Source organism: Aplysia californica, unplaced genomic scaffold (assembly GCF_000002075.1).
Source record: "Aplysia californica isolate F4 #8 unplaced genomic scaffold, AplCal3.0 scaffold00078, whole genome shotgun sequence".
In the NCBI taxonomy this organism is placed as follows: domain Eukaryota; kingdom Metazoa; phylum Mollusca; class Gastropoda; order Aplysiida; family Aplysiidae; genus Aplysia; species Aplysia californica.
The window spans coordinates 1,203,443-1,216,434 of record NW_004797348.1 but is presented as its reverse complement, the minus strand read 5'-3'; the positions used below and the strand labels follow the sequence as shown (position 1 = coordinate 1,216,434).

Genomic DNA, 12,992 nt, shown 5'->3' with positions numbered 1-12,992 from the left:
AATACCTTCAAAAGCTATACCATATAAATTTTAAGTTCTTTGAAACAACAGAGCGAAACAAGCAATATGAAACAGAAGGTCAAAGACTATCGCTGACCCGCTTCATGACTTACTTTATTGCCATGTAAAAAGCACCTAAACAAGAAAAAACATAATTTAAAATATCCAAACTTATGATACAATCTAGGCTCCACAACTGACAAATACCCATCTAGTCGGGAATATAATAATATTTTGACAATTTCTTAGTGAACACACTTTCTTTTTTTCTATGTGGACACCCCCCCCCCTCCAAAAAAAAAAAAACAACACTCAAAACAACCCCCCCCCCCCCCAAGGCGGCGACTCTTCATATTTAGTTTATGACCCCCTGTCCCCTCAACATTGTCCCTTCCACAAAGCATAACTACTTTCCTGCCTTTGTTTTCAGTCTGTACAATCATTCCCTTTACAGAGGTCCTGAAATGGCTATAACAGCCCCTATCACAGGCTCTACGTTGAGGAGCTACAGCGTGGCAATATATTTCTGTAAAATGACTGCTGCAGGTCCCAGTGAGTTGATCTCCGGAAGATTTCCTTTCCCTTCCAGTGACAGTGAGTACAACAAGACACAATACAACATCAAGAATCACTGATGATCTGTGACACCTGATTGACACTCACACCTAACTGTCTGTGTCAAGCCGCGGTGCCTTGGAGGGAGGCTCGTCATCTCCCCCGGGCGGGGCAGGCGATGGTTGGTTGGGAGGAGGGGTGACGGATGATCCAGCAACAATCTGCTCAGGCTTGTGAGGGGAGCCTGGTTCCTGTTTCACTAGTCCTCCTTTCTGTTGTTGTAAAGGAATGCTGATGGTTGTAGGTGTGCCAGACAAAGTCACAGAGCCTCTGCAGATGTAGAAAAAGATCAGATATGTTTGATATCATAGCAATGTTCATGCACTGGCAATCCACGAAGGCTGCATTTGTATGTGGCAGATAAAAGAAATGTTTTCAGCCCTTGTTTCTGAAGAAGAATATTCTGAGTCCTCAAGCACATTTTAATAGTTTCTTCCTGTCTAAGACTAACAACACTGTGAAAGTATGCTTCCAGGTATGTTTTGGATATAAAACAATGTCAAAGAAAGGAAAGCTTGTAAAGATTTAAAAAAGGAGACTTTTTTCAAGACTCATTTAAAGCTTGATGCAAAAGCAAATTTAGACATTTAATAAATTGTAACCGTAAGACAAATTTCTAAAGTGAACATCAAGAATAACAACTTCACGAGAATAAAATTAAAAAGGTTTTATGCGCAAGACATCAGCCAAGCCAGTGAACACTTTCGTGCATATTAATGGCGGAGCACTTTTACCACATTACTGGAAGGAATCGGTCATCAATATTTTTGTTCCATAACCATTTCTGAGGTTGATTGGTGATCCTTAATAAAAATTAGGAGTAATCATGGCTAAGTATAGCTGGCTAAACCCAGTATCTTCCCTCATCATTTGAATCATCTTTTTTTTTGAAGTTCAAGAAACCATTTGTATAGATAGATAATTACACCATCAAAATACTAACAGCCATAAGTAATGATATAAAATAAACGACATAATTCCAGAAACAGTCCAAACTGTCTAGGTTGCCCCCCCCCCCTCCCCCAGTTGTCGAGGAGAAAAGTGGCCGCATGACAGTGTCATAAAAAAAAATATGCAAGGGAGCAAATGGGAAGTGACTGTAAATGTACAGGTGATTGTCTAATACAGATGGCCGTAAGAGCAAGTTTGACTGAATCAAAAAAAAGAAGAAGCTAAACTTGCCAGAGAAAAAGAGAAGGAAAACTCACCCCGGAGTGAAAGTGACGCCTGAGGCTTGTAGAGCAGCAGTGAGGGGACCAGGTCCTGCCCCTGCACTGCTCAACTGATAGACCAAGGGGGATAATCCGGCTATGTCTGCACTGTTCAGCAAATCACCTGAAAAAGAAGCTGCTCATTTAAGAACAACCGGGCAAAAAGTCTGTTAGTTGTGGTTGATTGTTCATAGCTGCCACTCAGAAATTTTTCAAAAGGAGGAAATTCACGCGAAAGCGTACGCGCGCTCTCCGAAACCAGTGAGATCCAGAGGCAATATATACTGGAAAATCTAGCCTACGGTTTTGGAAGGGAAAACTGTCATATTGTTAACCATAGGCAACTGAATTAAAATGTATTTGAAAAAAACAACATAAAGGCAGTAAGTTGACTAACAAGCATTCGAGTCAATTTGACACAGTTTGGACTTGGTGACTAAAAATCTAGTGTTTTTTGCCAGCTGGTGTCTCATAAAAAGATTTCTTTCACTTTAAACGTGTACATACATAGACGTAGAGCAGTATCGGATCAAGGATACACAGGCACTCCTGTACAATTGCGGTCCCGTTTGCACTTAGTGCCCCTGTAGTGTGTTTCTTATTTAGAGATAAACTGAATTAAAATTATAGCCTAGGCTATCTAATCTAGATCTAGATATATCTAAATATGTGTAGATCTAGATTATATCTAGAGATAGATTTTCTAGATCTAAATCTAGATCTAGATTCACTTCCGCAGCAGCCACAATAGCCGTCATGTAAACAAACGGGACCGCAATTGTACAGGACTGTAACAGGAGTGCCGCGGGCCGCGATTTCTTTCGCAAAAAACAGCTAGTTCAACTTTCTAATGAACTTTTCAAGTCGCACACCGGCTGCTTCTTTCTCATTCCAGCTCCTTTTATTTTTGCATTCTGAATCAATTTCTCTCGAATTTCCGCCAATTTCAATGACAACTCGGCGCGCTAACGTCCCGATGCCCGATCGACACTGTGTTGCTCCACAACAATAAACAATGTGAAACTAGCGCTGGGCCTTGAAGAACGGAAGTAGAAAGCTACGGGCGGACATGCGCAGACCGTGTTTTCGTCTCTCTCCCGGTTCAGTGTTTTCCGCGTGGAAAAAAAATAATGAAATTTGCGACCAAGAGCGGTCCAGCGGAGGAAGGAGGAAAGTTGCGGGGAAAGCTAGATGTAGCGGAGTTTCCGCTATTTAGCGGGAAAGTGGCAGCTATGATTGTTATATCAGAATGACTGCAATTGTTATATCAGAATGGTTGTAATTAGTCTCTGGACTTTCAGAGCTACAATGAATGTGTATGAGAACATTGGCATCAGTACCTACATAACATTGCACAAATTGCACTGAAATGGAGAAAAAAGATCATGGCGGAAGAGTCAGTCAGTTGCATTCGAGGCATAAAACAAAGACTAAGTAATAAAAAAACCCATAGAAGTAACAACAAATAAGTCTATGAAAGGAACACATGTTAAACAGGTAGGAGACAAATACACCACATGATATAAAATAAATTATGTAATCAGCAGGGGAAACAAGTGATGAAATCTAAAAAATAAAGAAGAATAAATCTGTCGGATTCAGCCCAGAAATCATTAAACAAACTTGAAATCCATAATGATACACTCTCTCTCTCTCTCATTGCGTCTTTGGCATAGAGAGTTCATAAAGCAAACTGACATATATTCATTATTAAATTATTTTATCCTGCAAACATTAGAATAAAAATCAAATCATCTCATCATCAAGCCAATTTATCAACCATCATACATTATACTTCACTGCTTGCTTAATTATTGTTCAATAATCCTTATATAATAGCAGATTGCATTAAAAGAGCAGACATTCCATCCTTAAAGATGGCTCTGTCGGCAAGGCTATAATTTACGATAAAATAAAATAAAAAATCCCCTCTAGAGATGACCCTCTTACATTTACCTAACTACAAAAGAGAAAACAATATGAACACCAAAAAGTATATACTAAAATTATTAGCTTCATCTCCAGGATTCCATCCCAACTTAATAGAGACAAACTTCTTAAAAACTCAACTCAAAAGAGAAATAAGCAAAAGATGTGCTTTAAAAAAACTTTAAAACTGCTGATGGGTCTGAAATGAGCAGGAGAAAAACTGACACAATGATGAACACATTTCACAGGGAAAAATTTGGTAACAAGGTGTCTGAATTGAAAGACATGCACAATATATTTTTAGAAATACGACAACTCAAAAGTTGATAATGGTGTCTTGAGTTACCTGATGAAAGAATAGCCTGTATTGCTCCATGTGGTCCGCCTTGGTTTGGTGTTGCAATAGATACATTTGGAGTGTCAAGTGCTGTTCCAGGTTGAGCTCGAGGCTGGCAAAACAAAAAAACACACACAAAAATAAAATCAGCACTATCACAACAAGGATTCATGATGGAAGAAAGTTTTAAGGGTGACAGATTTGAGATTTTTTTTCCAGTACATCTGATCGTACACTGAGCAGTCAGAAGGAAGAGCTAACATTGATAAAAGCTTTTAGTAAATACCTTAATTGCAAATTATTGATTCATCAGCCTGATGTCTTTAACGAAAGTCCTGATTTCCAATTCCAGTTCGATTACAGGAAAACTACTTTTCCTCCTCAGGTTTTCTCACCACATGGTAAGTGTCACTGAACAACTAGTTCCTTCTTATAAAAGAAAAAAAAAAAAAAGAAGGTTTGAACACGTAGACACTATGGCAGTTGATAGCTGATGAAGAGCAGGCCTTTAAACTTTAAGGGCAAAAATTTGTAATTAATCCATGTCCAAAACAGGCAGTTCTGATCAAGGGAAAAAATTTGTCTACGGTCACTACCCCTGAGATCAAGACGAGGAACAAAGAAAAAGAAGAATAGCACTGATGTCAACAATGGCTCTTCCAAAGCTGAAAACAAAACATGTGCAGCTTGTGCTACTCTGAACAAAAGCATTCATATTTTCCAGTGTCTAGAAGAAATTCCCTGAATATAAAAACAACATAAGAAACCCAAATGAACCTTTTCATAACAACTTCCAGCCACCAAAAAGATGTGTGATCTCTTTTAATCGAATTGTAAAAAAAAGAAGAAAAAAAAGAAAAGAAATTAGCTTATACGATGCTGAGGTGTGCTCTGCATTGTATTTACGGAACATGATCAAAATGTGGAAGTCAAAAACCTGAAAAGGCCTTCATTAATCTAGCAAATATTACATGATAATACTTTTGGTATGGCACAATGCAAGGTGACTACCAAGATTGAATAGAAACAGAAAACACAAATAAATTGCTTTTTAGACACCTATAAAACAAAATTGTCCATTAAAAAAAAAGCATTTTTCACAGGCCATTCTACACTGTCTTCAACTTTATAACCCATTGACAAAATTGCCACCATGCCGGCGAAAGTCTATAAAAAATAGTTCCCTTGTTGCAGTCTTTGTTTAAAGTCAGTCAAGAGTAATCATTTTAAAAGAGCATGAATATAGAACTAAATAACTTACAGTCAGTGAATTTGCAGCACAAGTGAATTGACTCTAATCACTGTTATCCCTTTTTATCTTGAAATAGGTCTTGACTTCCCACATTGACACACACACACTGATTAGTACCAACAGATTTGGCTATTGTTACAACAGAGCCATATTCTTTCAGAAAATGAACAAAGAAAAAACAACTACCTCTTCCTCCACCCCAAACAAAAAAAAAACAAAAAAAGAGAAGAAATTACTTGTCCAACAGCCGGGGGTCTCTCAGGTATCACTACTTTAAGGCCGTGTTTCTTCGCAGACGTTGGGGTTCCAGAGGGATGTGAGGATGTGGAGGCTCCTGCAACAGATATTGTCTGCTGCTGCACCTCTCCTACATGATGTAAGGCAATGGGCACAGGCTGGGTGGCACTGACCGTGTGTGACACTTGGCCAGATGACAACACCGAGGTGCTAGCTTGGACTGGGCTCACTCTACTGCCTGTGAAGGGTAGTGAAGAAAAAAATGATGCTGAGATAACAGCAAGTGTAGCGTTATGAGCAAAAAAACCTGTCAAAGACCAAAGCAAAAACCTCAGTGCACAGTGAAAAAATATTACATCCTGCATTGGCAATGTGCCATTGTAGAACAAAAATAACTAGGTGAAATAAAAACAAAAGGCACAGAGAAAACAGTCCAATAGAAAAATAAAAAGACCAAAAAAAAAAAAGAAAAAAATGTCATCTCTTCCTTTGAGGAGAATACATGAAGGAATTCAGAATAGAATACTTATAGGCTTATAAGACTTAGTACCAAAAAAACATTTAATAATCTCTATATATTTGCATCATAAATTCCCCCACTTGGCACAAGTTTCCTTCATAAACCAATGCTTTCTATACAAGCATGTTATCTTCAAGGTATTTCCCAAAAATGGGGATTCTCATGGTCTAGAGGTACAGTGTTTGCCTCTCATTCAATAGGTCCCATGTTCGAAACCTGACAGTAATGGAAACATTTCTTATTTCAAATTTTCTCCTTTCACCTCCATTTGCTCTCCAATCATGCTCTGTCATCTTTCTTATGAAGTTGCGGGCGCTGTAAAACACTTACTTACCAATGTTCTTTCGTGAGCCCAGTATTTTCTTCAAACCCTCCACACTTTTGGTTAAAAAATGACAAATAATTATCACAAGGGAAAGTTGATTAGCAAAAACTGGACTGTTGCAAGAATATTAAACTATTTCACAGTAGGTCTCTGATATCTATCACCTGAATCTATGTGGCATATTATCATTGAGTGGTAAAGAACTAGTACTTATGAATAATGTCAAACACACTTTGACAATGACTCTAAATTGTTACAAGTTGAATAAAGAAGAAAGCGATCATAAAACCACACGAGAAAATAATGTTATATTATTGAACACTATACCTGAGGGGCTGGGCACAGAGTGAGCGATGGGTCCGGTTGGAGGCTGCAAGACGATCACAGAGCCACCACTGGCAATACTAGCTGGCGTAGCTGTGTACTGACTGGTGGGCACCTGACCTGGCAGCTGATACTGAATCTGTTGAGTCTGTGAACATTAAAAATAGTTTCTATCATACAAGTTGCACCTAAAAATATTTGGTTTTGAAAGAAACTGGCTTTCCTTAGTATACAGTACAAGGACAACAAATGCTAAAAAAAACAAAACAACACCCAACACATTTAATAAAATATGGATGTATAATATGCTCAAGGCATGAATTAATGATAGACTGAATATTCTCATTTCACTGCCTTCTTTTTTCCCTACCGTCACAGTTGAAGGCTTTGCTGTCTTTCTGAAATTTTGTAAAAAATATAAGTGTTGCGACGTGGTGGAATCAGGCGCTCCTCAATTTTTGGGCATGTGGAGTTATTGGTATTATCTGAAAGCCTTGCTTCCAATGAAATAAATATCCAGCTATCTTGAATAGAATTCAAGATATTTTGCGACTTAAGGAAGTGAGGTTGCCTGGTTTCAGTGGTCAAATAAGCAAGAAAATGGCCGCCAAAATTTGGTAAACTTAATAGCGTAAGAGTCTTTGAAAACAGAAAAATATAACATATTTTGTGCCTTTTAACCATTGTTTTTCAGTCAAATCGAAGAGGATGAGCCCAACCAAAAAAAATGTGAAATTTTTTTTCGAACTTTCTGAAAAATGCCTGTTTCTCCGATTTCTGTATTTTGACGGGAGCCTGATTTCACAACGCTACCTCACATCTTTGGGTCAAAGGACATACACCACACTGCCTTTCCCAAAGTATTTCCAAAGCAAATGAAAGCATACATAAAGACACCCAACGTACATTTTATAACAAAGGAAAACAATTTGATTTGACATAATTCTTTTATGGAAAAGAACCCAACCCTACCAACTGAAGCATGAGAGGATCTGAAAGGAACTTCTCCATCTGACATGCCGTCAACCACAGAAGACAAAAGAGTTAAAACTAATCCTAAGAAAACCAAAGAGAAGACAGGAGCAATTAAATATCATTCGATATCAGACTCATCAAACCCTTCAACTTGCAAGTGAATAAGATTAAACAGTTCCAAATGGCACTGTCTCCATCCAGATAAATCATTGTTTATGCTATACTATAACAGAAATAAGTTTCTTTCGGATTACTCTAAAACAAAAAGTGAATTCTTAAACAATATAATTCTATCAGAATACCTTCATTCCTCCATCATTCATTGCTCTCGCAAAGGCTGCATCAATCTTTCTGTAATTTTCATCAGTGCGGGGAGAAATTGGAAAATCGTCCTCATCCCCATCAGCGTCGCCACCTTTGTTTTCCTTCTTGCTCAGCATCTTCAAAGTAGATAAAAAGAAAACTTCGATACATAAACGAAGAAAAAAATATAGTGCAATGTTCCAAGAACTAGATAGACTTTCTGACAATGACATACAAGATTTTTATTTCATCAGGTGAAACAAGTAGCTCAAAGCATTCTTTCACTGTGAAGAATTTAACACAAGTTTTAAAGAAACTATTGAGTCAATACACAATGTCTTGTAAGACCAGTATAAGTTAGTATAACATATTTACAGAGTAAACTGACAGAACTTGAGAAAATACCCAGACCTGCCACTCTATGAAATCTAAAAATCAGGATTTTAGAGTTAAAAAATCAGGATCTGGTGAAAAAAATCGGGATCAACGGCAAATCAGTCATAAGGGGTACTGGGGAAGGGGGGTCCTGGTTCCTTTTCATGAGGAAAGTATGCAAGAGAAAACTTTTGCAGGAATAAGTTCACGTTTGGGCCACTAAATAGAGGGAAACTGAAAGACAGCATTACTCGAGTCGGAGTGGCATAGACTGAGGGAGCGCAGGTTGCAGTAAAGCTGAAACTCTCGTAGTCTTGAAAATAGTTGACACATAACTCTAATCATTCATCGCAAAAAGCCCGCGTTTTCATACAGTAACAACGTTTGACTCACATCGCATTACACACTTAAGGCGCCCCCCCGAAAAAAAGATCGCGCCAAGGTTGTTCATTTATTTCTTTTTTCTTATTCCTTTATCTTCAATCAGTATATTATTCTACATGTATCACGGCACGCACTTTAAGCCCAAGTGTCAAAGCAATACCCCCACCCGCTCCCCCAGGTCGTCTACACTGGTTAAGTCCCGAAAAACACCCCGACCAAGGCGACCGGTGTGAATGAACTTTGCTGACCCCGACAGCCGACGGTCCCCGACACACGCGCTACTCACACGTACGAGGTCATGTCACGTGTTGCGAATGAGCGTTTGAAAGTTCCACTGACAGGTCTTGATGATGGGCCCGACTAACCAGAACTCAAGACGAAGCTTGCTTTTAAACGGCAGAACAATGAATAGATTATTCTTAGGCCCATGACATAATTGTTACAGTAATCAGGACACAGTCGGAGAATTCTGGGTTATAAAATCGAAAGTACATCTTGAGCGTGTCCATGTCGGAATTCAAAATCGATACTATGTCGGTTTTAGTTGAAATAACGTGCGTGAGTCATCTACTAGATTCGTCATCTACTAGATTCGGCATAGATGCTTCAGAAAGTAGCGTTCCAAGTTCCTGCCGATAAAAAAATCTAATTGATGCTTCCAAGCAAAGGAGATTGCACAACTTTATATATTTTTTTCTAAGAATCGGACGCAACTGACGCAAGGACAAAAAATCAGGATACTGGTGATCGAAATCGGGAATATCGGGATTCTTGAGATTTGGCGCAAAAAATCTGGATGAGTGGTAGGTCTGAAATACCCAATTATGAAAATGAAAATTAAAGTTCAAGAACTGCTGAAATCCAGTAAATTCTGTACAATTTTCATCTCTTTCATTTGAGCACACTTTGCTTCTTCAGTTTGGCAACTCTCAGAAGTGTCATGACACAAAACGCTACACATAGAAACATAACATTTAATGAATTTTACTTACATCAACAATATCTTTGTTTGTCTGGCTCACCACAGAGTCATTGTACTCAGTGTACTTAAGAAGCACTTTGTCCATGTCAGAGCTGGCGTACTGGTACAGCTTGTTGTTGCTAGTAAAGATGATGAGGGCTATCTCACAGTCACATAGCACACTCAGCTCATACGCCTTCTTCATCAAGCCGAATTTGCGTTTGGTAAACGTCACCTAAGTTTAAACAACAAAACAAGCATTAATTTAATATAAGAGAATGAGACTAACACATGGTAACATTTTCATGGCTTGTGAATTTGAGAATCAGATTATATCAAATTAAACATGAACACCAATGCTCTCATGTTTAAAGTTATTTTAGATTTTAGAGAAAATACTTCAAAACCTCTGTCATATATTTGACCTAAGGCAGTTGCAAGTACCGTAAAACCTTATTAAAACTAAAAAAGAATTTTATCTCAAAAAGCACAAATTTTGCAATATGAACTTGGTAAAGGCCTTTCATCTAGCACCAATTATTTCTGGAGAACAGTAGAGCTCTGTAAGCGTTTTTTTTTAAATTTCAAAATTTTATGGCACTTGCAACACAAATAGGTTCATAAACTAAGTAGAAAAAAGGAGGAGAGAAAAATATATGATCTAGATGTTTTATAATGATCTAGATGTTTTATAGGACTAAAGCAGCATATTCCTTTACTTTCTCACTCGTAAGACAAGTCACAAGTGTACATGTGTTTTTAAGACTCTCAGGGCAGTTTTCTTCTAACTCAGACTAAGCTCTGTATTAAATCAGAACTGCTTTGCATTTTTTAAAAATCTTCTCCCCTTAAAAATTTTTTAACGTTAAAAAGCAATTTTAAAAAAGAATACCTGTCTGTTCCTCTCGTCATTGATGCGAGCAATCTGAATCTTCTTTCTTCCCATTTTGTCTTGTGTGAATGGTCACTTTCCAAAATAAGCCTGAAACGGACATGCAATAATAAGAATCAAATCTTTTTTATTCTTTTTAAAGCAAATTTAACAAGACTCCCTTAAATGCACAAGCTTCAAACACACTCACTGCCTGACCAGTGACACAGCCTTGAGCATCATCATCCAATATATAAACATATCAAGGATTAATCAATAAATACATTTGATAGTCAATAGGCCTACTTCTAATTTAGAAAAGGCCAGCTCTATTCGGACTCAGGTCCGAAAAAAAAAAAAAGTTTTAAAATTTGTTCGGACTCGGCTTCTAAGTGAGTTATGTGAGTGTAAAGAGGTTAGGCTACATATGTTATAATATGACTGACTTCGGGGGATTTTATGTAAAACCAGAATTAGTACTAGAATTACCTATTACTTAGTACTAGGACTAATTAACTGTGTCAAAATTCAAAAGACTGCACACTCTAATAGCCTGATGGCATTGTCTACATACACGGTAACCGACAACTCGGGGTTTCTCCACCACCACAACAGCATCGTCATTACTTCCCCCACCATTCGTCTTTCCACATTATAATGTTTGATTTAATTTTGTTGTGTGTTTGGTTTTTCTGTAATTATTTTATTTTTTAAAAATCACGTCGCATAAAATCGACAGCTGTGGCGGCCTCTTCCCAACACCCCAGCAAGCCTAGAGTGCGTGATCGCTACATGCAGTCTCATTGGTCGACATTATTATTTTTATTAACTCAACTTGGTTGTTCTTGTCATACTTCTGATGCAGGGAGGGCCAGTTTAGATAGATCCAGTAACTGGATAATTTAAAGCTCATGCTTCGATTGTTATCATTATAATCAAAATATTTTTCATAAAAATATATAAATGCTGGAAATATTTAGGAACAAGGCTCGGAAGTCAGAAGTGACGTCAAGCTGGACTCGATTCAGAGTCGGAATGTAATTTTTTTTAAATTGGACTCGAGTCCGAATAATCACTTCGTTTAGATAAACAATATACACATGTAGAACCCAAAAAAAAATTTTTTTTAAAATTATATTAATAAAAACAACTCTTGCGCAGTAGGCCTACTTAGAAACTGACATCATGACCACTAACACACGAACTATAACTATAATATCTAGTTCAAATTTTACTCCCCTCTTCCATACAATTTAGATTTAGATTTATTACGATGCGGGCTTCTGACCCTGTCTGTCAAGGCCTACCTGGGCTGACAGGCATTAATTCCAGCAGAAAGACCGAAGTACTCGATAAAAATGTTCTCCCCACTCGGAAATCAAACTCGGATCTCCTGCATGCTATCATAATTACAGGTAACAGATCTTCTATACACATCTAGATTCTAGCCAAGATCTTGATCTAGATCTAGTTACTTTCAAGTTATAAAGACACATTAAAGAGTAAATTTTTACTTTCACTCCCGCACACAGATGCACTGTTTCAGGGGTCAAACTGCAGTATTATTTGCTGCAGATTACACATAAAGCCACTAAAACTGTCGCAAATCAATTATTTTAAAGACAATTTCAAATCTAACTGTAAAATATCAAATTATGGGTAAAAACTGGGGGGCATGCCCCCCCTGTAACCCCCCAGATTTTCTTTTACCCCAGAGGGGCAGGCCCCCCTGGAACCCCCCCGATTGGTCCAAAGCATGTCTATCTCGGTTAAAAACAATCAAATATTTCAAAAACTATTAATTTGCGACGGAAATGAAGTTGACACTCGTGTTCAGCGCATCAATATTTAGTAGAAAATAGCTTGGCGCTAGGGGACTGTACGCCCCCATAGTGTTTGGCGCTAGGGGACCGTACGCCCCCATAGTGTTTGGCGCTAGGGGACCGTATGTCCTACCTGCGCTAAGGCGTGGTGTTACGGGACCGTACGCAATATGTGCATGCATCTGGACTTTGCAAAAATACTGGAGGAAAAAGGCCAGTTTAACAAAGCTCCTGACAGGAGTACGATTGTGAGGTATCCAGTGGCTGTGGGTGAACCAGAATTTGAAATTTGCTCATGTCGGCACCCAAGTTGTTGTTATGTGTCAATAAAAGAAATCGAAGAGAGGGAGGGAGAGAAAAAGAGAGAGAGAGAGAGAGAGGGAGAGAGAGAGAGAGAGAGAGAGAGAGAGAGAGAGAGAAGAGAGAGAGAGTGTGTGAGTGTGTGTGAGAGAGAGTGTGTATGTGTGTGTGTGTGTGAGAGAGAGTGTGTATGTGTGTGTGTGTGTGTGTGTGTGTGTGAGTGTGAAAAACAGACAGAAAGGAAGTGAGA

The 12,992-nt window shown here is 38.3% G+C and overlaps 1 protein-coding gene across 4 annotated transcripts in view; it reads right to left on the bottom strand.

The window, feature by feature from the left end:
- Positions 1-338: 338 nt before the first annotated feature.
- Positions 339-12,992, bottom strand: part of LOC101858256 (myocyte-specific enhancer factor 2A) — a 15,997-nt gene continuing 3,343 nt past the window's right edge. For 3 of the 4 annotated variants that reach the window (XM_005094230.3, XM_035968720.1, XM_005094231.3), the window contains exons 2-9: positions 10,641-10,730; positions 9,780-9,983; positions 8,028-8,165; positions 6,754-6,898; positions 5,581-5,819; positions 4,102-4,204; positions 1,824-1,962; positions 339-885 (exon numbers count right to left, since the gene is read on the bottom strand). In XM_005094230.3, the coding sequence (XP_005094287.1) occupies positions 666-885; positions 1,824-1,962; positions 4,102-4,204; positions 5,581-5,819; positions 6,754-6,898; positions 8,028-8,165; positions 9,780-9,983; positions 10,641-10,694 (1,242 nt within the window). In that variant the 5' untranslated portion in view covers positions 10,695-10,730 and the 3' untranslated portion in view covers positions 339-665. The remainder of the gene's footprint in view (positions 886-1,823; positions 1,963-4,101; positions 4,205-5,580; positions 5,820-6,753; positions 6,899-8,027; positions 8,166-9,779; positions 9,984-10,640; positions 10,731-12,992) is intronic. The other variant, XM_005094232.3, reaches the window with a different exon arrangement.